General features: G+C 40.4%; 3 protein-coding genes across 3 annotated transcripts; 1 reads left to right on the top strand and 2 right to left on the bottom strand.

The window, feature by feature from the left end:
- Positions 1-5,456: 5,456 nt before the first annotated feature.
- LOC310933222 (jupiter microtubule associated homolog 1-like) lies at positions 5,457-13,462 on the bottom strand. The gene is made up of 5 exons (XM_083896656.1): positions 13,292-13,462; positions 10,770-10,912; positions 8,128-8,276; positions 7,350-7,380; positions 5,457-6,001 (listed from the first exon to the last, which is right to left on the bottom strand). The coding sequence occupies exons 1-5, from the start codon at positions 13,345-13,347 to the stop codon at positions 5,853-5,855; spliced, it is 528 nt and encodes a 175-aa protein (XP_083752782.1). The 5' UTR covers positions 13,348-13,462; the 3' UTR covers positions 5,457-5,852.
- Positions 13,463-14,604: 1,142 nt separating this feature from the next.
- Positions 14,605-20,344, bottom strand: LOC310932691 (small ubiquitin-related modifier 2-like). Its single transcript, XM_083896027.1, has 4 exons — positions 20,261-20,344; positions 18,718-18,849; positions 16,650-16,721; positions 14,605-15,281 (listed from the first exon to the last, which is right to left on the bottom strand). The coding sequence occupies exons 1-4, from the start codon at positions 20,279-20,281 to the stop codon at positions 15,219-15,221; spliced, it is 288 nt and encodes a 95-aa protein (XP_083752153.1). The 5' UTR covers positions 20,282-20,344; the 3' UTR covers positions 14,605-15,218.
- An 809-nt stretch (positions 20,345-21,153) lies between these two features.
- nup85 (nucleoporin 85) lies at positions 21,154-26,312 on the top strand (the record flags this gene model as incomplete). The annotated part of the gene is made up of 19 exons (XM_083897036.1): positions 21,154-21,246; positions 21,585-21,675; positions 21,803-21,959; positions 22,062-22,132; positions 22,224-22,267; positions 22,424-22,493; positions 22,603-22,724; positions 22,825-22,959; positions 23,057-23,179; positions 23,428-23,559; positions 23,660-23,766; positions 23,911-23,994; positions 24,088-24,153; positions 24,244-24,395; positions 24,487-24,604; positions 25,071-25,171; positions 25,608-25,759; positions 25,973-26,074; positions 26,214-26,312. Exons 1-19 carry the CDS (start codon positions 21,214-21,216, stop codon positions 26,310-26,312), a joined length of 1,959 nt encoding a protein of 652 aa, XP_083753162.1. The 5' UTR covers positions 21,154-21,213.
- Between the last annotated feature and the right edge of the window lie 1,029 nt (positions 26,313-27,341).

The following is a 27,341-nucleotide window of genomic DNA, read 5'->3' on the forward strand; positions in this document are numbered from 1 at the left end:
AACATTTACCAACATAATTGCTGTTGTATTATAGTGTGGTATAAACTGCTTTACAGTCAGAGGAGTCACATTATGGAACAATATTAATAATGATGAGAAAGACATGATGAGCTCACACTTATTTCCTACTCCATTCAGACACAGCGTAAAGTAGCTCTAATATTATTTTTTTTATACTTTTCTACGTTTAACATAAAATATATACTCTTCTAATGCTATGATGATTCTTTTACTTTGTCTGAATCATTCATTCATTCGCGTGTAGTGTTTAGATACAGGAAGTTATACTACATTACTGTTCAACAGGACACAAAGCAATCCATCTAACAATCAAATCTGCCATTACATGTAATCATTCATGAAACACCAAATAATATATAATAATATAATATAAAATATAACCTTTTATCCTACAATATTATTATTTCACCTACACACACACACAGCAGTGTAAATTATAGGCTTTAACTGTTTTTTTGTTTTTTTTTTACAAGAAATCACAACATTATCATTGCACATGCTTTATCTCTGATAATGTACAATATAATACAGTGTCTTGTGTTGAATTTTGAAATTAATATGGGCGTGGCTATTACAGGAAGACCAAAATGATTCTCGAAATTTTAAATATTGTGTTCAACGGAACGACTGAAATACATGACATAACCGTGACGTTAATGTGACTTCACGGTTAAGTCACGTATAAATATCAATATACGGCGATTTACTTAAAGCACGGGATCTAGGACACAGTAACTTCACAGTGTAAATTCACACATTCATTTGCTGTGCAACTAATGGCACGTCATTTGAACACTCAAACATTTTACTGGAACAACAGTATCCCATTATATTGGATGATATCAGATGGAGAACTGATGACAGATGTTAATGCATCACGTGTATCTATTAAATACAGAGATGATGATGATGACCGGAGTCATCTGAAGCGGATGTGACCTCAACAAACACCATCACGCTGCCACCGAAGAATTGTAAACTCTAGATCAATACAACGTCATTAAAGGTTTTCACAGTCTTTGGGGACAGGGTTAAAAAAAAAAAAAGAGCACATCCACCTCCTGACCATCTGTCCCAGTCCATCCATCCCACTTTCTTTCCCTTCCTCCAGTCTCATGCAGTTAACCAAGTGAGCCAGGACAGATGCTGCAGGGAGGGCATTTATAATGTGCTCTCTTCTGTTGCTCTGGAAACAGCCCTGTCCATTTGCCAAGCAGAGCTTCCTGTTTAGTGCTGCTAATGGGAGTGGGATGCGTCACATGTTTTAAGACTGCCTGATAATCAGGAGTCTTTGCTTACAGACAGGACAAAAAGAAAACAGAAATAGAATGGAAGATGTTATCATTTCGCCGTAAAACAGAACCACAACCATTTCCCTGCTGTTTTCTGCTCAGTGTTCTGTGTTCTTTATGATTCTCATTTAGGCCGCCTCGACAACTTGCTGAGTCAGTGGCGTATGACTGAATGGGGTTATTGATTGTTTGATTGATTGTTCGCGACGATGCCACTCAGCCACTGATGACTCATCTCCTTTCCCAAACTGGCTTCCGCACCCTCGCGTCCTCCTTCCTTTTTCAGAGCTCTCCCAGGAGGACACACATGGCCTCATCTGGAGAGCACATGCTTTAATCACCAAGTCAATACACTGAAGCCGCAACTGAGCAAGGATGCTTAAACATCCATCACAGACAACAGTTAAATGACTTGGCATATGGCTGTGGGGGTGGAAAATGCTAATCACCGGTCTTTCAACAAAGATTTGTTGAATGATGAAGAGGCGACAGACGACAGGGTTTGTTTCTAATGTGGCTTTAGTGATTAGCTGCCGGGCCGGGATAAAAGAGCAAACTGCAGTGTTGCATATTCCAACTGTCCCAGCAACTCTTTTTAACTCAAAATAAAAACTGGGCATCACTTTTGATTCATATCCCATGTGTTAATATGCTTTCAGAGGGAGAGATGGAAAAAATGATTAGGGACGGGACAATACAACTTTTTGTGCCCGGTTATAACCCGAGACACAAACTCGAGTGTCTATCGATACCAATATTAATCCGACACAGTCATTTTAGACCATTTATGAACGTACGAAGCTGATAACAACACATTTCAATCAATCAATCAATCAATCAATCAATCAATCAATCAATCAAATTGTATTTATATAGCCCACAATTTACAAATTTACAGAGTTTGTCTCACGGGACTTCACAGGGTTGGTAACATCCTCTGTCCTTAGACCCTCGACCAGGGTAAGGGAAAAACTACAAGGGAAAAAATTATATATATTTATAACAGGGAAAAAGAAATAGGTAGTAACCTTAGGGAGAACCACATGTGAGGGATCCACTCCCTGGACGGACAGACGTGAGTCATGAGTCATTCCAAAGACATAATTCTCCAACTGTGTAATAAAAAAAAATAAAAAAAATGAAGAGCCAAACATTACTCGGCTAAAATGCTTTTGCGGATTGTTATTTACAGTCTGTGCGTGATGAAGCATGCGATATATAGGATTTTTGGATAGTATTGGATATCCGATCCAGTCATTTTGACCAATATTGGACCGATACGATTCCCATCCCTAAAAACGATCACATATTTTTCGATAGAAGTTGCATTTGCAGCTGCGGTGCCAACGTTTGTTATGATTCAGCCTCTGTTTGGCCTTGGTGAAGTGACACAGCGTCACATTATGTGTATGCTGCATCCTTCATCTGAAAACCGGCTATTTTAAGCAACCGATATCAGACCTGAATAAGGAAGCATTTGTGTGTCCACAACAGAAACGCAGGGACAAGAGGAAGCGTTTATCTCATCAAACTGCGGAACCACTGCTTCTTTGTGTTTTTCAGTCATATTCCTAACCTGTGTGCAGCTGTTTTACTTAACTATAGCACAGTGTCGCTGCCGCCTCGGTCTGTTTTGACATAAAACGAATCACTTCCTGTGGGCAGTGCAGGAATGTCGGCAGGTGATATAAGATCTGAACTGGAGCAGATGGGGGAAAGCACTGGAGAGCAAGGTACTAATAAAGGCCCAGGACTTTCCCCTGTGGATACACCGGCAGAAAACAACCATTCATTGACTCGCTGCACTCCAGCATCCTGGCATTTCTCCAGGGCAGGAAGTTCTTTTCCTGATCTTGAGTGACCTTTGCATGCCTTTCACAGCAGACGAGGGCTGCAACGCACGACTGTGCCACTCTGCTCTTCACAGGCTGCTCAGGGCTGGCGCACAGGAGGCACAAAGAGGCCCAACTTCTGATTCTGAGACCGAGTGTGATGTGTTTAAGAGAAGCAAGTTACATACAATGAGAGAAAACGCTGTCATTTAGAGCTAAGCCGACAGCGATGACATGTCTTCTAGACACTATTAGATGAGAGGCCTACAAATAGCCTATTCATCCATTTTCTACCACGTTATCCTCCACATGAGGGTTGTGGCGGGGGCTGGACCAAATCCCAGCTGACATAGGTCAAAATGCAGGGTACAACCCGGAGAGGTCGCCCGTTCTTTGCAGGGCCAAATATATAGAGACAAAAAAACCATTCACACTCACCTACAGTCAGTTTAGATCAGTGAGAAAACAATGAGCGACACACTCTGGTCTATACAGTGTGTGTATGTGTGTGTGTGTGTGCGGTCTTGAATGTGGGCTAGCATTGCGATAGAGTCTTGTGCACTAGGTGTTTTCAGCTCTATACGGTGCGGGGTGGGTGGGTTAAATAATGGGTGTGAGGTGGGATAGGTGGGGGGTTATGGAAGGTAAGGTTGTGTGGAGGGGAGGCGGGTTGCTAGGGGTGGGTCTGTATAACCAATTATTAGTATTGAGGGAACCATTGAATATAATAAGACAGATGACATTCTGATAATAACTCCTAATAATAACTTGGATTTTGATGAAATACTATGAAACTTTGATATTGATGAATTCTGAAAAAAAAAATGTTGTTGTTGTTGTTATTGATGTGGTCCTGGTACCTAACTATGACGACCAACAGAAATTAATAAAATAAAATTCTATTTTAAAAAAATCAAAAAATATACAGTACCACCAGAGGAAGCTTGCTTACCACCGTTTAACCCTAGAACACCATTGCCGGGTGGTTTTCACCTGAGCAAATAAATGTATGTGATTTTCATTTTTATTCTTTTTGAAATTTTTTGTTCCCAAGTTCCTAATTTTCCAGTAATTTGGAGCATTTTTATATGGTCCCCTCATGATGGTTTTCTTTCATTTTGTTAGACACTGACAGTTTAAAATAACAGAACACTACTCAAATTTGTCATGTTTTGATATATTTTGATGACAAGTACTTTTTATGGGGTGTATTTATTATCTCCGGTAAAAATCACCCGGCGTTAGTGATGGTGTTTTGAATTTGAGCGATAGTGTTCTAAGAGCCATGGATTTACAGTGTCCAATTAACCTTTTCTCCAGGATTGTGGGAGGAAGCTGGAGGAAAAAACAAACACAAGATGAGAAGATGCCAACTCCACACATAAAAAGGTAAAAGAAAAAGGATCCAACCGGTGACCTTCTTACTGTGAGGCAACAAAGCTAGCCACTGCAAGACCGTTTGACCCCTACAAATGGTCATCAAAACACTGCAATTCATGTAAAATAAAACAACACAGCAGAGACAGCAGAGCTTTAAAATCCAGGAACTCTTAATAGAAATATGAACATTTGTTCTCAGTTGAGTAAGTTAGCCATGTACGTGTATAATAAGTAGTGTTAATGTATTCATTCATTAGGTTACACAGCGACTACTACATTTGAAAACTTACATTTGTTATTGTTCTGTTAAATCAGAAAAAAGGTCAAACCAAAAGGAACTGATAGGGGGTGAAATACTGGTGTTCTGCATCAGCTCTTGTATTTTTACATAACTGTGAACTCAAGAAAGCAGAGAAAGTGTTCAGACTAAGAAAAACATCTCCAAATAAAGCAAACCGTTGGAGAGCTATCAGAGGTAATATTTCATACATAACATCACATCTCGCATGAATCATGTTTTGCTTTGTGCCTCTGTCTTTTTTTTTTCTTTCTTTTTTTAATAAAGAAGGGGTTTAAACAACAAAATGCACTGCCGACACTAAATCAGAAACATGACGTCATGAAGAGATTGGGCAGTTTCTGTGATGACAGAATTGGCAGCGGCTCTTGGCAGATCTCCAGTCAAAGAGTCCGTCTCTGCTCTCAAAAACAACAGCGTTCAGGCTCCAACTCAGTGTAGATAAACAGTGTGTGGAGCCATTTATGCCCGGAGACACGGAGAAGCAGATTTCATTTTGACGCTTTCATATTTGCTGTACTTTGTACGCCGCGTTCTGATAATTTCAGCATGAATAACAGTGTAAATGCATAAAAGAGAGGAATCAGCCACAACAAATTCATATCAATCTTTATTGTATTTAGAAATCCACGCATCAAATCTTTTTTTCTTTTTTTTTTCCTTTACCATTTACAACAGGGGGGGTGGGGGGGAGAATAAGACACAAGCTAAATGTCATGCCTTTCCCAGCAGGCGCGATGCACTACAGGATGGGCTGAAATGGAAGGTGAGCGGGAATACATAAAGTGCTTTGTCAACATTTTCTTCTTTTAATAGAAAAAAGGACCAAAACAGAAGGTTTGAGGGTGGGTGGAGGGCGAGGACACGGAGGTGCAGGGAACGTGACAGCGAGAGAGTGCATGTAAAGAAGGTGACATCATCATGAGGAGGAAGAGAGTCGTGGGGGTGGGGGGGTATTTATTTTTAAAAAATAAAAAAAAATGGTTGAATGAAAAAAACAAAACAAAGAAGAAAACAAAACAAGTGGTCTCAACCCAGGATGAGGCTGGACTTGCCACCAGGTGGGTTTCTTCGGCCACCTGCAGTGACGTTGGCACCTCCCGACGGGGCAGAGGGCTCTGAGGGCTCTGGCGTCTCCTGCTGCTCCTGCTCCTCATGCTCCACATTGTCGGTAATCTCTATAAAGATGAAAACGGGGGGGGGGGGAAAAAACACATTTATCCAGACTCCAGAGCAAGTAACTGTGACTGCTATCTAAACTAAATGCAGATGACACACATTTTGAAATGCATTTTTGACAGTTACGCAGCATAAAACCATGTAATCTGGTAAAAACAAACTTTGACCACTAACATATAAACCACAGATGCAACTAGTCACTTAAATCAGGTTCATTCTCTCACACTTTTATTCATTATATAATCGAAACAACCATGTTTTTTTTAAAGTATAAGTAGCTAGACAAAACTTGAATTCTACTGGAGTACAAAAAAAAACAATAAAAATGGTGCTCTTGCACGATGGTTCATTAAAAATCAAGTATACTTAACTGTAGTCGAGGCTAGCTACCCCTTCAGCTCACTGTAATGTCATCCAGGTTTGTTTTACTTTGATTTAGATTTTAGAAATAAAGCGAAACACGTTTTTGTGATAAACCTAATTTAAAGGATGAAGTTAAGATACTGGCATGTGATATATAGTCACACAACCCAGTTTTCATGGCTAGAATTCACACAGTGAATCAGTGCTAAAACACTGGGCTCTTGCAAAGTGAAGAGGACTTTTTTTAAATTAAATGTCATCAATAAGAGCGGTGCAATGCTTTATTTTAGCACATATTTTAAAAATATTTGACAGGAAGGACACTCAACTAAATATTCCCTCAACACTAGAGGGAATAGAGGAGCTGCTGTGATGAGTGTATTAATTACAGATTTAATACGACTGGTGCCACAGATATTAGAACTACACGGCCTATTTGACAAGGTGGTTAAATAATCCATGTCTGAGCATGACAGCACACTCTCAACATGTATATTTCAAACAGAAACAAATGAATGACAGCAGTGCTTTAACAAAGAGGCTGAAGTGCTCAAATAATAACACAAAATCCAATCCAAAACAAGCGAGCGTTAACGTCTGAACATTGATGACTGGTCAAACCCCTCCATTAGCCGAGGAGCCAGTCTCTTCCTGACAAACATGCACCTGGAGGTTAATAAAAAAAAGCTTTTCATACTAAGTGAGATCCTGCCATCAAAGAACAGCTGCCAGACTACAGACCATCATGACAGGGAAAAATACCACATCAAATAGGTCATATGATTTTTGTTTTTTTACATGGCACGGGATAGAACTAGACTCAGCACAGTATGATCTTTAAGAGTAAGCAGGGAATTACCTGTTCAGTTACAGTGTACCATGAAGTTATTCACTGAGTAATCGAAGTCATGCACTGCTGGTTAGACATGGAGCGAGTGAGACAGAAAGTCTTTTATGAGCAGCTGCAAAACTTGAAGTACTTACCATCATTTACTTGCTCTTGGCCATTCTCAACCTAGAATGAAAACATGATAAAAAAGAATGTCAGATCCATTCGGCGAAGAAAACGGAGTGACACGTTCACCTGTTTATACAAGACATACAATATAGCCCTTTTTGTGCTCTTTATCTGAATCTAACTGCTCCTACTTTGTTACAACACAGTGCTTTGACAGGCAGACTCCGTGCAACGTTTGAAATCTCCCGTTGCTGACAGACATAACAGATCTGCTGAATTTTCTTGGCCTGAGGGGAAGAGAGTTATTCATACCCTCAAAGCCATATCAGAAAACAACGTGCAGAAAGATAATTTCTTTCTTTTTTTTTTTTTGACAAAACACTATCCAGAACTTCACGAATCCCATAAAAGCTTCTTAGGACAGACAGCCAACGCCCGATGAACGTTCCTGATCCTTGAGTTGCGATACAGTTATGACACAGTTCTGGAAGGTGAGCCACGTCTTTGTTTGACTAATATCCCGTTTCACTCTTTGTTAAAAGAAACATTGAATTTCTCGAATACATATTCAGCCCCAAGGACTAGGTCATTCCCAGAACAAAAGGTAAACCTCTACTACGTGAGTGGAGAATATTTAACGAATAACATACAGGAAAGGTTTCACATGCAGAGGTAAAAGTTTCCATTGTACTGTACAGAATTATTCTTCATCTATTAACATGTGCTTTTCAGACTTAAACTAGGTTGTGGCTTTGTTACAACAATGAATGGAAACAATGGCTGTCAGAATAAAAAGGGAGTCACCTCTCTTCTCTGGTTCCACAGCAAGGCTGCCCCAGAGTTGTGGATGGTGGTGAGTTCCGGCTGAGGGTTCTTGGGGAAGAGAAGGGGCTGCTGGCACCGTCTCAACGGGGCTGAAGGCTCCCCGCACAGAGTCCCTGCAGCTGTGCCAGCTGGAAGTTAAGAGACAGAAGCACAGAGCAAGAATCTTAATAAAAGACTAATAAAACATTTTTTTCTTTATTTATGAGCAGTAATACATCAGCTGTCAATGTGTAATGTTTACATTCTGGCCAAAAGTTAAAGTGAAGCTGGGAAGGAAGCTCAAGGGTCAAATGATAAAACATGAGTCAGGTTTTAAAGCAGCAGAGTCATACCACAGGGACACTGATCCAATTAGTCACAGAGGCACCCCAGGCCCTCAGTGCTAAACACAAGATTCATCTCCTCAGATTTGACCAAACATCAGCTTTAAACACAGAATTCTACCGAAATAACATGAGACAAAATCACAGAGAATCAACAGGAAATGTTCACAAATCCGCTCGGGTGTCTGCAACAGACCCAGAAACACAGTGGACTGCTTCCAGGCAGACAACCTCGATGCCAAAACTCACAAAACCCTGCAACGCCTGCAGTCTCCTTAGGCAGAAAGAGCATTAAAACCTTGAGTTTGGCTCATTGTAGCTCATAGAGCAGGCTGTGCTAACCAAAGCCACATAAGGTAACAACCCAGCTTCAGCCCAGAGGGCCAGAGCGGGGACAGACTGTCTTTGTCATGATGGGAACAACTGCTGCTGGAGGAGTGGCCATTGTTGTTAATACAGTGAAGAGAACTCAACGAGAGCGTATTCACTAGTACAGGCTCCATATTTCTGAATCTGATCGGTGAGCAACAAATAGCATTTGGAAGGAGATTAAACTAGATTGATATAGGCTAAAAGCAATGCATTATGTTACCCTCGCTCAAACACATAGCCTCCGACTTAATCTTATAGATCTCCTGGGTCCATTATATAAATGTATGATGTTACTGACCAGGCTGGGAAACAGGAACAACACCCATGTTGCTACTAGTAGTTTTGGATTCCTCTGTGATTATAGTGCTCATCATGTGGTCAGGAGCTAAAGGGAAATTCAACAAACCAACAGCTCTGGTATCAAAACCCTAAAATCCTTACCAACAACCTGCCAGAGACTCTGGCTGAACAACAATAAGCTTCAGTGTCAGCATAAAGAGAATATTGGCAAATTCCCTACCAAAAGTCAGCATTATGTGTTTAGAATTATTAGTTTAATAAATATATTTTTCTCTCTCACGCCTACTTTTTGTGTTTCATTTTACATCTGTTTACTCCGGTTGTTAGATTTAAGCCACCCGTGGAACAAGGAGGTTTTATTTGTTGAAGACAAAACGTGAAAAACAAAAGAGGGCCCTGGTTACTTGGACCATGCAGGTATGTGTCTGCAGGTTGTAAAATGTTTTATAGGAGAAACAGCCCCAATAAAAGTGCAGTTATCCAAACTAAAAAAGGTAAACTTAATGTTTTTTTATGACTGATCAGAAATGAATGAGCTACACAAGAAAGCATGAAAGCATGTCTACCTGCACTAAGAGTTCATACCAAAGCAAACACATAATACTGGTAAAACCTGCTAGTGCAATCAGCAGTGATAATTCAGGCAGAGGCAAACATCCTCATCCCTGGTATTTGTCAAAGTGGGACAAATGAACTTGGCCTAGACCTGGCTCAAACAATGCAAGCAGGAAATGGCTTCACTAACAGCAGCTGTTGGCTGCAGAGGTCAGTGGATGAAGTAATGATTTTGGGGTCAATTCGTCACTGTCCACACATCCAGGAAGTTTGACACAGAATGATAACAGCAAGAGTGTTTTTCTCTACAATGTAATAACTGTGAAAATGCAAGATTCCTCCTTACTCCACAACCATTACACATTACACACTTGATCAACTCTTTGAGTCCAAACCAAACACTAAAAATGCCCATCCTGTGTGAAATGTTTCTGTTGTTTTCTGACCATAAAGAAGTTTAAAACCACAATATTAGTAATTTTAGCCAGTGAGGCTGTGTGTGTGCTTGCTGTGACCTTGACATGTCCAAATAATTTACAGGTCTCTTATCCCCCACTGCTACATCTGCCTGCCTCTCCTCCTGGAACAAAGCCTCCCACAACTCTATAGAAAAGTACACATTTCACCAGATGACAACTTTTTTATCTGACCCATTTCTTCCAGTGAGAGCCGATGCTCATCCCCATTCAACAAAGCCTAGCATCAAATTACACTTATCCCTGTGCTCTAAGGCTTTTTGGCCTTTCCACTTGTGGGATGTGCTTTCTGACAACCTAAATGGAAAAATACTAAATACCAAACACTTCAGTTTGTCTCCTTCCCTAGCTCAAGTTCGAGAAAATTAATTCCATGTTGCTTTTTGCTTACTTAAGGTTTCTGGTAGCCTTGCCTACTTTTGCAAGTCTGAGCTTGCCCTCATACCCTCTCACTAGTGCCAAACTCAAACCACCACTAATGTTTGCCCTGTAAATCAAAACCTTGCTTTTTTTTTCCTTTTTCATTCATTTGGTCCTGATAATATCGCATGGAAAAGTCACTCAGCAAAGTCTGAGTGATGTTGGATTGAATTACTTGGTGGGTTGTTCCTCCGATGAGCATGAGGGTCCTCAGGTTCTCCAAAGATGCTAGAGGCCATCTTGTCTTTGCGCTGTGGGGTCGAGCCTTCGTCTGAGCCGAAGGAGATGCTTGAGTCCCCACCTGGCGGTCGTAGTACCCTATATGGAGCCATAAATGATACATTTCAATGTCAGTTGCCATCCCCCACGCTTTAGGCCAGGTCAAAAATATATGGCCTTCATGTCACAAGCCACATATAAGCTTCATAGTGCAATGAATAAAGAAAATCAATACAAAAAAACCCCAACATATCAGGATGCCTCCCTCCACTTGCAGCCTGACCCCACCCTTACCCTTTCAAACACGTAATTTACACACACAATAACACACAGCCTACTCTCTAAGCCCTGACTGGCCGCCTGTCAGACAAACAGTCACAATCTCTGCCCTGCAGCTGACTCTGGGCTCATAGAATCATAGATAGCTGGCGAGCTGCTGACTCCTCTCAGCACAAATTCCTTTGCAGTGACAAACGCGGGGTCTGTGTGAGTTCTTGGAGGAATAATTTGATGCCACTTTTACGTCAAAGTAACGCAATGGGAGACAAAAAGTCAATAAAAGTAACCCCCCCCCCCAAAAAAAGAGAATATTAGAGTTATGTAAAAGAGTTTGCATGAAGGTCAGTGCATGATAAACAATGCCCACTTGCCATCAGCATTCCTTCCACCATGAGCAGAACAAAGGGGAGACAATAATGAGTAGGGAAAGCCTTTTTAATTCTTGCTGTGCTGAAGGACAGTTGGGGGCAGATAAGAGAAACTGTGCAGAGCCTCTCTTGGACCCCTCCCTCTTTTTCCCCCAAGCAAACTCTCCTCTCTTTAGTGTCCCCGAAGCCACCAGCTGACACGAGAGCAGCTGTCCAGAGGGTCAGGCGGACATATGGAGTCCAAAAAAAACAAGTCTGCTCTGGAAGCAGACGTATAAAGAAAGCGACTACATTAGGAGACTCTGCAGCACGTGGACTGCTCCTAATTTTCTCAATCAATTCTTGCTGTCTCCGTCATACTTGTGATGTGACAGTTAATGCCTAAACCAGACTTAACCTCCCAGCCAGAGGGGATGAGCTCATGCTTTCCACATGGATTGCGACAAGGGGGGAAATGCTTTTAGCTGCCTGGCAGCAGACCCCACCCTAGTCTGAAAATGCAAGTAATATCAATGAAATGGCTGTAATGTTTAGAAGCGGTTAGGCAGCTTCGTGGCAATCGGAGCTAGGGCTGATAATTCTGAGCTCCAAGATGGCATGTCTGATAAGGCAGGGAAGGAAAGCTTTTGATGGCCTACAAAGATTTCAGCCTAATTCTGTTCAATTGCTGCTCTACGGATCCTTTTGGTCAGCCAGCAGCAGAAATGACTAGAAGCTCAAGCGAGGGGGGGGGATTTAAGGAGACGAAGCAAAGAGCTAAGGGAAGATTTATGGGCTTAGCTACCTCAAAGTCCCCACCCAAGCCCCTGCATCATTTGAGAGCAGCATGCCACCTCAAATCGCTTGATGACTGACCGACATTTGACATGCTCACTCAGCAGAGGTGGCGATCACTTGTATTCTCTATTAGTCTGATTCAGAAGCCATTAAATCATGACTCATATGTTTAGGGAGTCGGTTTCAAGGGGAACCTTCTATGCATTATTTTTCTCTGCAAAGGGGAGGAATGCATCCAGATGAGATGCATCACTAACTGGAAGGCTATGACTGCATGCTTGGAGGATGAGTGGTCTTTCTCAGGGTGTTTTTCCCTTCTTTATCGTTACAAATAAGCATTACCTTATGTGTTTAGCCTCAAATAAATCTAGTATAACGACATAAATTCCAAAAAGATGTATTTCCTAAGCTTCACTAAACTCCTATTCTTTCCAACACCAGTGAACTAAGTCAGAGATAATGACATTTGCAGACCCCAGTCTGGTCTGGGATTCTTCCTGTGACCAGGCACATTTTAGGAGTCTGCCTTATTAACCATTTCTTTGGCTGTACAGAAGTCACAGTTAGGAAGTGAGCAGTTATTTGCAACTACCATGTGCAGCACATTTAGAAATCACAGCAGGAGAGGAGCTACGACTCAAAGTAGAGCAAAGTTAGAGAGTAACAGTCAATACAGAGCTAATGTAAGCCAGTTTTAACCATTTTCCTTCCAAAAAAACAAACAAATAGGACAATCTTTTCACCTAATATTGGGATTTTTTTTTTCTTTGACAAACCAGCATGCCTAATTATTCCAGTCATCTCTGGCAGGTTAAACAAACTAACTTAGTGTAAACTAGAGGCTGTGGCGCATCAGTCACCCAATAAGATTAACTTAATTAGAAAGACTATGTGACAGTTTAGCTAAATCCAGAGAAATCCCCGTCCAGCGGGCTAACGTTATGTCGTAGGCTGCCATTAAAACGCAGAAAAGAGGCGTTTTGCTAGCTACAGAGGCTCGTCCACATCCCACTTCTTTTGTTCCTCCATTAAAGGCGTTCAGCTCCTTTTTTACCTTGAACTGCTTTTAGCGCCAGGTTCCATTCCTTTAAATGTGGTGGTCGTCGTCATCTCTAAGAAGTACGTCGATGTCTTGGCTGCGACAAAGAGTCAGTGAAAAAGTAAGAAAGTAAAAAAAGAAAAGAAATTCCTCCTCGGTTCCCGCAGAGCTGCGACGAGATGTCGACTCCACCCGTCACTGAAAAACATAACGACTACCAGATCCACCAGTTTTACTGTGCCAGCCCACGAGACCCAGCCCATCACCGCTTGTCCCACTCTGATTGGACAGGACGTCTCAAAGCTCTTCTCTGATTGGTCGGGACATTTCAGAACTCTCCTCTGATTGGACCGAACCTCGGCGACTGCCTCGACTGTTGGTGGCAGGTCTCGGTTTCACGTCAGGGCTCTCACTTTTTCACCGTATCACCAAGTTATGTTCATACTCTCAAAGTATGTTCTCGTTTCCGTGTTTATCCAACAAACTTCGACTTTAAACACCTGAACTTTATTTTCCATTTATTTGCATTTTCTAAAAATATCTTTTCATTCGAAAATTTCCCCTTGAAAATAACAATTTAATTAACTTTTTAAACTTAATTGACAACATCAACAACAGAAATCCATACAAAAAACAATATTTTCAACACGTTCTGGACCAGATGTATGAAAACAAAAAAAATTCTGACCAGTACTGACTAGTTTGTGTCAAGGACTACTGCAAATCAGACATTTTGATTTTCAAATTAAAAGTCCCATATTTGCGTACTGTCATCCTCATATTCCAATTAATTAATTAATTTATGTCTATTCCTTTTATGTACATCTTCCTTTATATTATGTTGATTTTCTCTATTGATTTTTTTTTTTTGCACAGTACTGTACAAACTGTGCAAAAAAAAAAAGCCTCACCATTAGATTTGTTGTTTTAGCAATGACCATTAAGTATGATTATTTCTCCATCATTGTATCGGGACACATCGAGCAAATATGAGAAACATGCATGCAGATTTGAAAAAACAAACAAAACGGCATCTACAGGTTAAAGTAACGAGTATTTAGTGAGACTTCCACTTGACCCAGGCTTTCTTAAAACTGGTGTGGATCATTAATTAATGTTATTTGTAAAATATGTGTTTGTCCTATGAGTTCATGTTGAGAATTATCTGCTGTGACAAAGGTTCGCGTTGCCACATCACAGGACTTAAAGTTAGAGTGAGAGCATAAGCTGCCGATTGAGCAATGAATTGCTCCGTGTATACTTCTACGAGTGTTTGTATTGGTTATTTCCATCACCAGAGAGCCAGACAAAACCAGTGAAAGGTTGGAAAAAAAAGACAATAGCTTTATTTTAACCGGCATCTTAATAGACAAGACATATGCTTATTTAACTGAAACATCTCTTCAGGCTTTCCAAAACTTGAAGCATGGCCTAGTCAAATGATCACCAAAACATTTCTCTACACACGCTACTATATAAAAATGTATAAAATCAAATATTTTTGTCTGAAGTGGACAGAAACAAATGACAAACCCAGCCCAATTCCCAAATGCAGTTATACTGTTCACTAAGTGATGGCCAGTCCTCAAATAGAGCAAATATGTTAGAAAGTGAGCCTAGCCCACCAACCTGTAAAGTCAGCTTACGTAATCATCCCTCTATTCACAGATCTATCTAGGACGGGGGAGTCATTAATATTAACCACAATAGAGTATGAACAAACAAAAACCTGAACTCAGGGTGATCTGGGTGTGGTTTATGTACAAGAACAAAAGTAACAGGAGCAAGAATGAACATACTATACAGCAGTTACGTGTGGCAGAGAGAGTGGAATTCTGTCAATCTGACAACAGGACAAGTTGCAAAGAAGCAGTCGCTGTTTATCACAGGCCGGGGAAGGGTGGTTGTTTTGAGGAGGAAAATGTGCGTCAGATGTGGTCGATTACATGAGGCCTCCCGTCTGTTGTTGGAATACATCGATTGTATCTTCGTCTTCCATTTCCAACTGGTAAAAGAAATAAAATAATAGGCAGGCAATGATGTTAACATTGTTTAGTGATTGATTGGTGTTTTATATTAAAGTAGAAAGATGACAGAAGGTGTAACAAAATGTTTGTCCAAAAGGGCGTCAGTGTCATGTATAATAGGTCCGAATTTTCAAACTAAATAACATTTAATAACATATTTTATACGGATACAAACTCAAGTTGTATCTTTTAGCAGCAAGTTCATAAGCCTCTTCCTATAGTGTAATATTCGTGACAGGATAGTAGATAGAAATTGAGTTTAATGTGCTCTGACAGTCATTTACATGCTTACATGATGCTCTACGCAAACTCAGCCAGCATTTCCTATTATGGCATTTTTCCACTATACAGTCCTAGCACGCCTCGCCTCGGCGTGGTTCGACTCTACACAGTTTGGTATGGTTTTCCATTACTATAGTACCCCGTCAACGTGGGCGGAGTACTCGTAGCACGGCCGCAAGAAACTGCCGTGACTTTGTTTTATACGCGACACACACAATCTAGTGACTTTGTGAAGCAGTTATTTTGGGTGTACTGAATCATTAGAATCTGGGTCTAAGTCATAAAAGGGACTGCGGCGGGGAGTCGTGACGAAACTATTTTTAAACATTGTTAAAACAATGTTTTGATAATGAGTAGCAGTGCATCCACCGTTCCAGAGGGGGGAGCTGCACTTCTGAGAGCGGGTGTGCTGAATATGTCACTTCCGGGTACTGGCCAATCACAAGACAGTTGGGAAGCCGGGGTGAGAGTTGAGTCTGAAATATCGTGGCTGGGAAACAGCGTCAGAAAAGAGGATTTCTATCGGCCTGTTTACAGCAACTAGGAGGTTTTTGACCATAAAAACAAGTGAATGTATGTAAGTAGACCTCCATAACTAACATATATGTGCGACAGGACCACTCTATGTGAGCTTTAACTGATCTACAGTTTGGCACTATTAGATTTAATTCCAGTGTCGTCTGTCGCGCTCATGACTCTTCTAGTGCCGACACTCACTTGGAAGTCATTGTAAGGAGGATTTCATTTATAGGCGGTGTGATCATATCAGTTAGTGTACAAGTGTCCAACACTTAAATATTTTTACACAAGGTAAAAAGGCACATACAAGTAAAATTAATTAACTCAAGCGTCGTCATTAAAAGAGCAAAGAAAATAAGGCATGACATTTGCATGCCTCAATGGTAAAGGATGGCACATACAAAATACAGTACAAAATAGTAAAATGTATGTTTTAGCAGGACATAGTGCCTTGTGAATAAACTATGGAAACACAGAATGCTAATGACTCACTTATTTACAATAGATTAACTCATTAACTCATTGTTTCAGTACATCCAACTTACCTGTGATGGTGTGTCCGTCTCATTTATCGGCTGGCCATCAAATCTGAACCTGATTTGCCTCATCGACAATCCCTGAAGGAGACAAAGACATTTAACATGTTTGTAGTAAAGCCTCATGTGTCTGCACAAACAAACCATCCCACCTTTTTATTAGGCGCTGGCCGATACTAACCATGTGACCTTAACCAGTGCTTTGACTATTTAAACTCCATGTCACACACAAGACCACAGAACCTTTTGTAGGAATCGCAGCTGTGTTCAGAATTTGAAACATTGTAAGTTCTTCTGTCTCTTGCAGTCAAATAGAAATACAAGGAACAATGAAAAACATCTGTTATTATTGTGCTAAAAAAAACATGAGCTGCATGACAAACATGTATCTTTTACTCTTCTGGCAGTCCAATGAAAACTGGGACTGGATTTTCAGTCTTACAGAGATTTGAAGACCCATTTTCATTCAATTACATACCGTACTTTCTCTTTAACTTTTGCAAATAGACATAGAATGTAGGTTATTACGTTGTTTAAGTAGCCAAGCGATCACAGTTCAAATTGAGGTTACAGTACATTTTCAGAATTCTGGCATGCATCCCAATGTCATCCTCATTAGAACAAGTGATAAAGAGAAAGTCAACATCCATGCATCCCATTAAAGCCAGCACCTTGGCTAAGGACGCCCTCAGAGGTCATTTAGATCATAAATGTTGAAGGATAATCGATTAACATAGGAGAACCCAGATGTTTAAGGAGATGGGAATGAGGTGAGATCTTGAAATGTGTTAGGCTGAGGTTAGATACAGTCTGTGCTGACCTTGGCTCATAGCCACTGAACAATAACTCTCTGAGGAAAATGACTGGAAAATTGTGACCATGATGCCTATGTTTTTTTTAGGGCTGCAACTAACGATTATTTTCACAATCAATTAACCTGTTGATTATGTTCTCAATTAGTCGAGTACTTTTTTGGTCCATAAAAAATGTCAGAAAATGTTGATCCGTGTTCCTCAAACCTTGAAATGACTATGTTCTCGAATGTCTTGTTTTGACCACGAACCAAAATGATCCAATTTTAATAATTTATTTGTTATATGGTGCAAAGAAGCCAGAAAATATTCAGTTTTAATCATTAAAACAACAATAAAACCGATTCATCCATAATCAAAATAATCTGCCTTTCTTTGGTTATGAATAACATTTCATATAGATCTTGACATCAGTGACACAATGTAATGTAAGCTTTAACATTAAATGAATACCTGCTGTTAACCGAAATGTTCATGGCAAGGAGAAACACATTTTGACCACGTGATTTATGTGGGAAGTGGATTGTCCATAATACATATTTGTTTGAACAAGGTTAGTTTTGCATTATTAAATAAGCTGTAAACTTAAAGCTTCAAATACTAGTCATTAATCATTGTACAGTCTGGCTTTGAACAATATCAAACTGCTACTTAAAAAGTACATCATGGATATCAATCATTATTTCCATATGATGGAGGTGCAGCGTAACACAGTTCTTGTATGCTTTACTCCAATTGAAAGACAAATATATGTCTAAATATTCTTTGATGACATTTAAGACTAAAATATCTCTTCTGTGCCAACAAATTACACAGAATTGAATAGAACTTTTACTGATAGACATGTTGACATGTCATGGCAGAAAAAGCTGGAGTTCAAGTAATAAAACTCTCAAACTCTTTTTAAAGAACACTGATTCACTTGCACACTCCCGGGTTGTGACATATATTTGCAGTACTTATATATTTTCTTGTGATATAAATATTGTGCATGTTGATAGCGCCATACTGCCTTAAAGACTATGTTATGTTATGTTAGACCTGTGTTTGACAAGTCGGAATGTTTTTCTGTGACAAAGATCTATGCAGCTTTCGTGCAACCTTTGGAAAAGCTTTCAGAGCCCTCTGCCTGAGAATGGCTGGCTTTAGTGGTTACCACACAGGAAACCACCAGAAATAAACCACCAACCGGAAACAAACATCATCCTGGATGTTCACAGCTGATGGCTGTTAATTGCCGGTTGCTGTGTCTTTCTTTTACCCACCTGTCTCTCGCAGTAGGCCTTCATGAGTTTGATGAGTGGCGTGTGTCTTTTGATCTTAAACTGCACTACAGACCCATCCTGACCTGCTACCTTCAGGTTTATGTGTTCATTGCTTTCTGTCTTGACTCCTTCCTGCGGGACAGAGGAAGAGAGAAAACCACATTAAACACAAATTAATTAGTTGATCTACTAGATAAAACAATTAGAACTGTTACAACTTTAGTGAAACAATGAACTGAAGGAATTTGGGTTACTAAAGTAAATGAAATACTTTGATTTGTCAGGTGCTGCCATTGTAATCAATAAGTTTGGGATCTTGTGTCTCATAATAATTAGATATTATTAACTCCACCAAAGAGGTTCTGTTTCTAGATAAATAACACTTTCACATTGTTGAGGTAGGCAGGACAGTCTGCAAAAGTATTTCACCGCCATTAGATTTGTGTATCGTCATTATAGAAATTCAGGAAACACGTGCAGTTAACAAGTTAATAACAACATTTTCAAAAAAATAAAAAACTGCTTCTAAGTGTCAACTATTAGTGTACAAGACCCTGGGTCCACATTACATACACATGTTTTATGAGTGATTGACTGCTTGCTAAAATATAAGACCAAGATTCAAGAAGTCACATCGCTCCAATCTAAACGCCAATGATGACAGAATTTGACAGACAAAAACATCACAGTATGCACAGCAGCTATTAGGTACATGTATCTCAAAACAATTTCAGTCTAATACAATAATCCTTCAGCAAATCAATCCAAATCAAATAGAACTTTCTGTTTGTCATAATACTGTAGCTCCTTTAACGTGTTGATTCAAACAGGGTGGATAAAATAATGGTAACACCAGTAAACACTCTACCTCAAATATACAGCATCTGGTTTATATGCAAGTCAACGCTGTTTACATGTCACGTGATATAAATGTGAAAAACAAAATCATTCGGCAAAAACCAGGATCACCACGTGGTTGTAGATAAACAGGTATTAAAAATACATGTACAAATACACACAAGATAATTGAGCAGACTTTACTCAAGCACATTTCCCCTTGTTTACACCCAGTTACAGGGTAACTCAGATCGGTACAAGCGACAGTCTGACATCAGCAGACACACAGATGCTCCAGAGAAGAAGAAAACAGACCTGTTGTCGAGGGTTTGTCTCACAGGTTTACCACTGCTGTCTGTCTGTCAGTCTGTCTGTCTGTCTGTCTGTACAAACTTCCTTCAACACGCGACGTTAACCACACACTCGCACACAGGCGTTGGTAAAGTGGGTAGTACGGTGAGGATGACACCAGCTGGCTGCTCTGTGATCTGACCGAGCAAAAAAATAAAAGCCTTCTGCGCGCCCGTAGATGCGCGTTCACAAACCTTCCGGTGTATCAAAGTAGGGATGGCTAGTAGTTGAATTTAAACTTACAACTTTAACAGTGCACAACAACAGACGTGGGAATGCCCGTGCTTAAACGCGCCCTTATGCCACAAAGCCACTCAAATAAAGTCGCATTTTCAAACAATGTAGAAAGACTCACCTTTGGTTTTTCATCAGCCATGGTCACTCTTTTGGCGCTTCTCTACGCTGCCACACAAAGAATACGAGTACGCGCACGTACTCGTGCCCGCTTGAAATTTTCGAACTCGGCGTGCGCGGTCACGCGCCATTGCGCGTCCACTGTACTGGGCGCTGAATGGCTGTCGGGAGTCACGAGTTCTAAAGCGCAGTCCCGCATGGGCGGGAGAGCGTGTATGCGCGTTAAAGAGGCACAGAGAAACACATGCACGCGCACAGCGGTGGTTTACTTTTGTTGTTCGGTTTTCAGGAACATTTATCTCATATTCTGCCTCCGATCACGCAGCTGACATCCCATTAATGCTTCATGGTTTAGTTACTACACTCATACGTTACATTACACGTACTAGAGAAGCAGTAAATCAACAAAATTGTTTGTTTCTTTTTTTTCCTGAAACACTGAACCACAGCGGCCATCTTGTTTTTCTGTCCAGTGATTCAAATGCACTAAACCTCATTTAAACAAATACTTTGGCACAGGAGAGTGGATTGTATTTGCACGGACATGATCCTAATCACAATACAGTTGACATATCTGTATGATATTTGCATTTTCAAAACATAAAACAATCCCTTTATTCTGGTGATGTATTGCTGTGCTTTTGTGTGTTATCCTGCCCAGAACGCTAGAACGATTGATTATCTGTGACAGTATACTTATCAATCACCAATATTTCAGTTCTACGTATGTCGGGGATGACGATACCATGAGGCAATGCCTTCGACGCGTGGACAGGCAGTAGGCAGGGCAGCCCTTTCTCTGACGTCATTACACATGCGCCGTGAGGACTTTCGGTTGTGAAAGACTGAGGCGCGCGAGTACCACCGTACCGCCACCAATTCATGGCATGAAGTGATTTTTACTGTAAAGTCTGACATTTTATATTTTAGTCCGCTAACAACGTTTTGTCCCTAATGGAGGAGGTGGACGTGGAGCCGGCGACCACTGTGAGTAACCGCTGTAGTCTAGTAGTCCTTTTTTTAATACAAGTGAATAGCAGTGCTGCTAATAGCTAACCATACAGCGACAACCTGTCAACTAGTCTTTAAGTTGGAGCAAAAACACGCATGACCTAACATATGTGAGGTTTCACAGCATTATAGGTTCATAACGTGCTACCAAACACGTGTACCACTGCACTGCAATGTAACATGCATACTAAGTTGGGAATGTGTCTATTCTTCAGATAGATGTGCATCAGAAACAATTTAGCCCAAACTAGAATGTATTTTTGTATTATTGTAATAACCTATGAAATAATCCCGTCTCTTTTCTTAAAATGCAGAATATTCCTGCAGCCAGTCATAGCAAGCATTTGGGATTTGCATGGGGTCCTGGTGACATCCTTGTGTATGAGACCCTGTACAAAACAAAAGGTCTGTACATCAGTATTCTCAAAGCTCATTTTATATGTTTTCACTGTCTCACCCTCTGTTTTTGTGCAATGTTATCATGTTACTCACGCTCTTGTTTCCCATGCTACTCTCTTCTCTGTGTCTTTAGGTGGTACAGGTTCTGGTTGCGCATTCATCCATGAGGTCAGGAAAGATGAGGACATATATTCCCCTGTTTTACGCAAACTCTTCAATGAATCACATCACATCTTTGTTGGGCTCCAGACGATTAGGGAGGACCTTCCCAGCAAAAACAAAAAGACTCAGTAAGTCGTCTCAGCTTTTGCATGTCATTTCCAGTGATTCAAACCCTGGTTGATTATTATTTTTTCTTAAAAATCCCTAATTAATCTCTGTCATACTTTTAGGTTCGTCAGCATCAGTAAAAATTACAGATCTGTGATACGCGCTTGTATGGAAGAACTTCAGCAAGTTGCAGGTGAACATTTTTGAAATACAATTTCAACATTGTAACTATCGGCGCAGTTTATCAGGAATAGAAATGATTGACCTTTTTGTCTTCTCTGCAGTTTCGACAAAAGATGCACAAGTGGCCATGCAGTATGGAAATCAGGTATGTTCTCCTGCTTAGCGTACATCTTTGCCGCACATTATTATATTATTATTACTTTTTAAAAGATGTATGAAAGGATAGGGTTCTACTAGAGAGGAATAATCTTTGACTCAAATCAGCTATTCAACTGTTTTTGTTTTTTTGGGGGGGGCACAGGTGTCCATTCTGTTGGCTGTAGAGCTCATCTGGAATCTGTGTGAAGTGCTTTTCATCGATGCTGCTCCTGGTTAGTTTGACTTTGCATCTGTAGTTTATAACTCTTTTGTCTTTTGTAATAATAATTATTATTATTATTAATAAGTAAGTTATTATTATAATGTCTCTTATTTTCACAGCGGGTTCCCTGTTGCTCCACCTTCTGGACTGGGTAAGGTTACATAAGGCTGATGTGGATGAGAAGGCCAGAGATGTGCTGCAAAGCGAGAGCCCTGCTGAGCACCGCGACTACTGGGATGTGGTAGGTCCTAGGACGAAATAGGCAGATGCTTTTCTCAGATTTTCTTTGGCGTAGAGTTCAGTGCGAAAACTCTTTTATAACAAGTTGTTGTGTCTTGCAGGTGGTGAGCTATGTGCTGCAGGGTAGGGTGGAAGAAGCCAGACAGATGCTGGTGAAGCAGGCCACATTGCATCCTGCTGCCAGAAACATGTACAAGCTGATGGACACTCTGCTCAGCAAGATGCCCTTCTACAATGTAAGATACATTTTCAGTGGCTTAGCTCACACTGGCTATAATATTACAACATGTGTAGTGGTGTTGACCTCTGAACTGTCTTTTCATAATTTCTCAGCCTGGTGGCAACCAGACACTAACGGAGTTTGATGTGAAGTGGAGACACTGGCACGAGGAGGTGGACCGCTGCTTACAGGACAGCTCCTTTGCCAGCAACAAACACCTGGAGCTCATCTGCAAGGTTACTGTGTTTCAGTATCAGTAAACCTCTTAATTAGAGGACTCTATTCTATTAGCTGGAGGTCCCATTCTCTAAGGATCTGCAATGCACTGTGCTCTTTAAAGTTATTACAGTTCTGTGAAGCTCTGTTTCCCAAACACTTATCTGTACATTAATTTGCTATTAACTAATTCATTGTTATTTCACACTCTGAAACTTGTATCAATCCATCACCACGCAAACCATTTTTCCATCTGTTTTAATCTTAGATCTTAGTGGGGGATGAAGACACTTTGCTCACACAAAAGGAATTGCTGAGCACTTGGTACCACTTCCTAGTTACTCGAATGCTGTTCTGCCACCCGACGGTCAAACCCACTGAGTTACATTACTATGCACAGGTAAACTGCACTAACTGCTGCTGTACTAGTGGATATTCAGACTCTGATACTGCATTCTGGTTATTTACTCTGTGCATGCGTGTGTGCATTTATGCTACAGTCATGCTTGACCATGTTTCTGGACTCACGGAGTGTTCCAGAGCCACTGGACAGCATTTTACTGGCTGCCTTTGAGTTTGACATTCATCAGGTCATCAAGGACTGCAGGTAAGAACGTTTAGTACATGTTAGTACACGTCAATAAATGTATGTTTACTTCTTCTTAGTTAAGTTAGTAATAGTGCACTATTATTATTATTGTTAAACTGATTTTACACTCCTTTTCCTTATTTCTCCTCTGTGTCCATCCAGCATTGCGCTCAACAACTGGTGGTTTGTAGCCCATTTGACAGATCTCCTGGATCACTGCAAACTCCTGCAGTCTCACAATCTACAGTGAGCCACTCGGGTTAACGCATTTGCACTTGAATTCAATAAATTTTATTTGGCCATTACCATAATAACCACATCTCTGTGGTGTGTTTGCAGTTTTGGCTCCAACTTGAGAGAGTTTCTCCTGTTAGAATATGCATCTGGCCTCTTCACCCATCACAGGTATGATGCCTTTAGTAATGATTATATGGAAGTAATTTGTAATTAACTGTATATCAATTTTATTTATGCGTTTTCCCTGTGTGTGCCAAGTCTTTGGCAGTTGGCTGTGGACTACTTTGACAACTGTCCAGAGTTTGGTCGCGTTTACCTGGAGCTACAGATCGAGCGAGTTCCTTTAGACACAGAGCGGAAAGCCCTCAAGGTGCTCAGGGTCTGTGAGCAGAGGCAAATGTCAGAGCAGGGTAACACTTCCTTCTCTCTCTCCCTGCTTGTGTTACACAGATGCAAACAAAGAAGTAAAAATAATATGTTAAATGTGTTGTCTTTACTCAGTGCGGAGTATCTGTAAGATCATGGCTATGCGGGCTCTGAGGAACAACAGACTGGGTTCTGCTCTGTCCTGGAGCATCAGGGCCAAAGATGCTGCGTTTGCCACTCTCATTTCAGAGAGGTCAGTTCCCTTTAACAACACATGTAGTATAGTGTTAAAGATGGTTTTCAACACCTCGGATAGTTGTGCTGTTCAAAGAACAGCAGCAGCGAAAGAAGTCACAAACGTGTAAAATTAACGATCGTTCCTGAAATCTGAGATTAAAAGGGTTTCAGTGTTAAACAGTCAATGCAATGTTAGTGATACTTAAGGAGATAAGTCAATAGAATTTCCTGCTTTATTGCTTCATACCACTATGTATTTATATCATTCATCATTTATTTATCGTATTTACTCACTCACACACAAACACACACACATTGGAGAGAACATTGGAGTGTGTTTAATAAATAATAATAAACCTATAACGAAGCCATGTTGTCAGCCTGCAGCCCACAAAGCTATCAGAATCATACAAACACAATAGCATCAGCTCACGTTTCAAATGGTTTCTAAGTGTGTACGTGTTCCACCCCCCACCCCACAGGTTCCTACAGGATTACTGTGCCAAAGGAACGTTCTCTGATCTGGACCTGATAGACAACTTGGGTCCGGCAATGCTGCTCAGTGACAGGCTGACTTTCCTTGGTATGGGCATGCATATTCAGTCGTGAACAGACTCACTCAGGCCGTCACATGAGACAGACACATGCATGATTGTGCACACAGATCTAAATAAAGCTTAATGCAACAGCATGTGACTGTTTAAGTGAAAAGTGTTAAAGAAAGTCTATATCCAAGTGCATTGATGAAAAGGATAAAGTCAACTGAACTTATGGGATGTAAATAGTTTCCCATATTTTATTTATTTATTATTATTTATTTTTAAAATGAAGTGATTAAACTACTATATTGCTGAAAATGTAAAAAAGACCTCACTTTGCGGTGATGTATGAAGCAATGTGAGAAGAGGAAGAAACAAAGCACTTAAGCAGAAGTAGATTTTCTGTAAACATCAGTGAGAACCATCCACACTCATGCCCTGATTACTGTTAGAAAAACGCTGCGCTCTTTTAATTCCCAGGAAAGTACAGAGAGTTCCACAAGTTATACGGAGAGAAGAGCTTCAGGGAGGCAGCAAAGCTGCTCCTCTCCCTCATGACGGCTAAGATCGCCCCCCGTAGCTTTTGGATGACTCTGCTGACTGACGCCCTGCCGCTGCTCGAGCAGAAAGAGGTCAGTCATCAAAGTGCTCAGTATCCTATTGATATGAAGTTTTTCTATTTTTGATAATGCAGATGTAAAACCAAGGTACATTCAAACATGAGTCCATATTATTAATATATTATGAGCACAGAATACATATCACGAATAGTCACAAAGTGCTCAGAAAACACAAGTTCTGCTAGTAAAGCTGTTGTGCTTTGTCTGTTTTTTTTTTTCCTCCAGGTGATCTTCTCCGCAGACCAAACCTATGAGCTGATGTTCTGTTTAGAGGAGCTGACCTCCTCACTGAACACCACAGCTTCCACTAGAGACAAGCCCATGCAGGTACACATCACAAACCCACCCCCATTCAAAGGAAAACTGATCGACACTGTACTGATGCTCTTGAACTGATATTGGCGGATTTTTCGCAATAGACATAAAACCCATTCCAGTTCTGATTGGATTGCGTTTGTCTTTTCAGGAGGAAGATCTAGAGCTGACTAAAGTGGAGCTTCTGAGACTCGCTCTGGCCAGAAACCTGGCTATGGCTATAGTCAAAGAGGGAACTGTGGAAACATGAATCAAAACAAAAACTTTTTTTTTGTATTGTGTATATAAAAGTCTAGTAATCAAAATGTGCTCTTTGATAATAAAACTTTTCATGATTTATATCCTTTTGGCCACATTTTTATGACAAGTAAATAACGCGTAGGATATCAGACATCCATTGAAAGAAGGATTTATTTTTCCATGCAGAGAACGAATGGCACATCATACAGTATGTACAGACCCGACACTCAAAATCTACACGTCACATGTTCACTTGTCATACAACAGACAGTAAATTACATCCTATTTACATTAAACACACGTCTGTATGATAAACTGAGGACTGCCAGAGAGGGGACCACAGGCTGATTAATGAAAACTAACTCTCAGGAGAGTTTGACTCCTTCCGACTGTTGCACAAAAATGGTCTGCCTGATGAGAATCCTCCATTTAATTCTACCCAATTTCAATTCACATTTCTAGGTCCTGTGATGCACTGACTAGTACAGACTAGTAGATAAAATTTTTTAATTTAAACAAATACTGCTCAAATAAAGGCTGTAGCCTGCTTTCACGTGGGTGGAAATCACTTTTCATTTTGTTAAATAATATCTATTATTTAAAATGAAACTATATACTGCTGTTGGCTGCCTTATTCTGCCTTTAAACATTGTTGGTCCACTTAGCACAGGGCTTCATTATTGTATATTTTTTTCACAGTTGATTTCACCAAAATGATCACATAACTACATTAACCAGTCCACTATCTTCCTGCAGAGATAATGTCTACTGACTACTTTATTTTCCAGTGTAACTCTGTAGATTGCACAAATCTACCATTTCAAGTATGTTACGTACAGGCTGGTTAATTGTGCAGACAGAGGAATAAATAAATAAAAGCACAAGTAATATCTCCTAAGCTCTGTAAACGTACTGTAGAGGCTCAGTTCTTTTAAAGTTCATGTTCGGCTGCAGTGCAACATTTCAGTCTGAGTCAGAGCTCCGATACGCGCAATATTTTCAGTACATTCGGTAAGATCCGTTAAAATAAGGATCTCAT

The sequence above is a fragment of the Microchirus variegatus genome (genome assembly GCF_963457635.1).
Source record: "Microchirus variegatus genome assembly, chromosome: 10".
In the NCBI taxonomy this organism is placed as follows: Eukaryota; Metazoa; Chordata; class Actinopteri; order Pleuronectiformes; family Soleidae; genus Microchirus; species Microchirus variegatus.

Bases quoted from the DNA above. Each gene is read 5' to 3' on its own strand.
- LOC310933222 (XM_083896656.1), bottom strand. From the start codon at position 13,347: ATGACGACGACCACCACATTTAAAGGAATGGAACCTGGCGCTAAAAGC. The intron at 7,381-8,127 runs GTGACTCCCTTT...TTTTCATTCTAG, and splicing joins TGTGGAACCAGAGAAGAGAG to GTTGAGAATGGCCAAGAGCA. The intron at 6,002-7,349 runs GTAAGTACTTCA...TCATCTTTATAG, and splicing joins CCAAGAGCAAGTAAATGATG to AGATTACCGACAATGTGGAG.
- LOC310932691 (XM_083896027.1), bottom strand. From the start codon at position 20,281: ATGGCTGATGAAAAACCAAAG. The intron at 16,722-18,717 runs GTGGGTAAAAGA...TGTCTCCTTCAG, and splicing joins AGGCCTACTGCGAGAGACAG to GGATTGTCGATGAGGCAAAT. The intron at 15,282-16,649 runs GTAAGTTGGATG...TTCTTTTACCAG, and splicing joins AGACGGACACACCATCACAG to TTGGAAATGGAAGACGAAGA.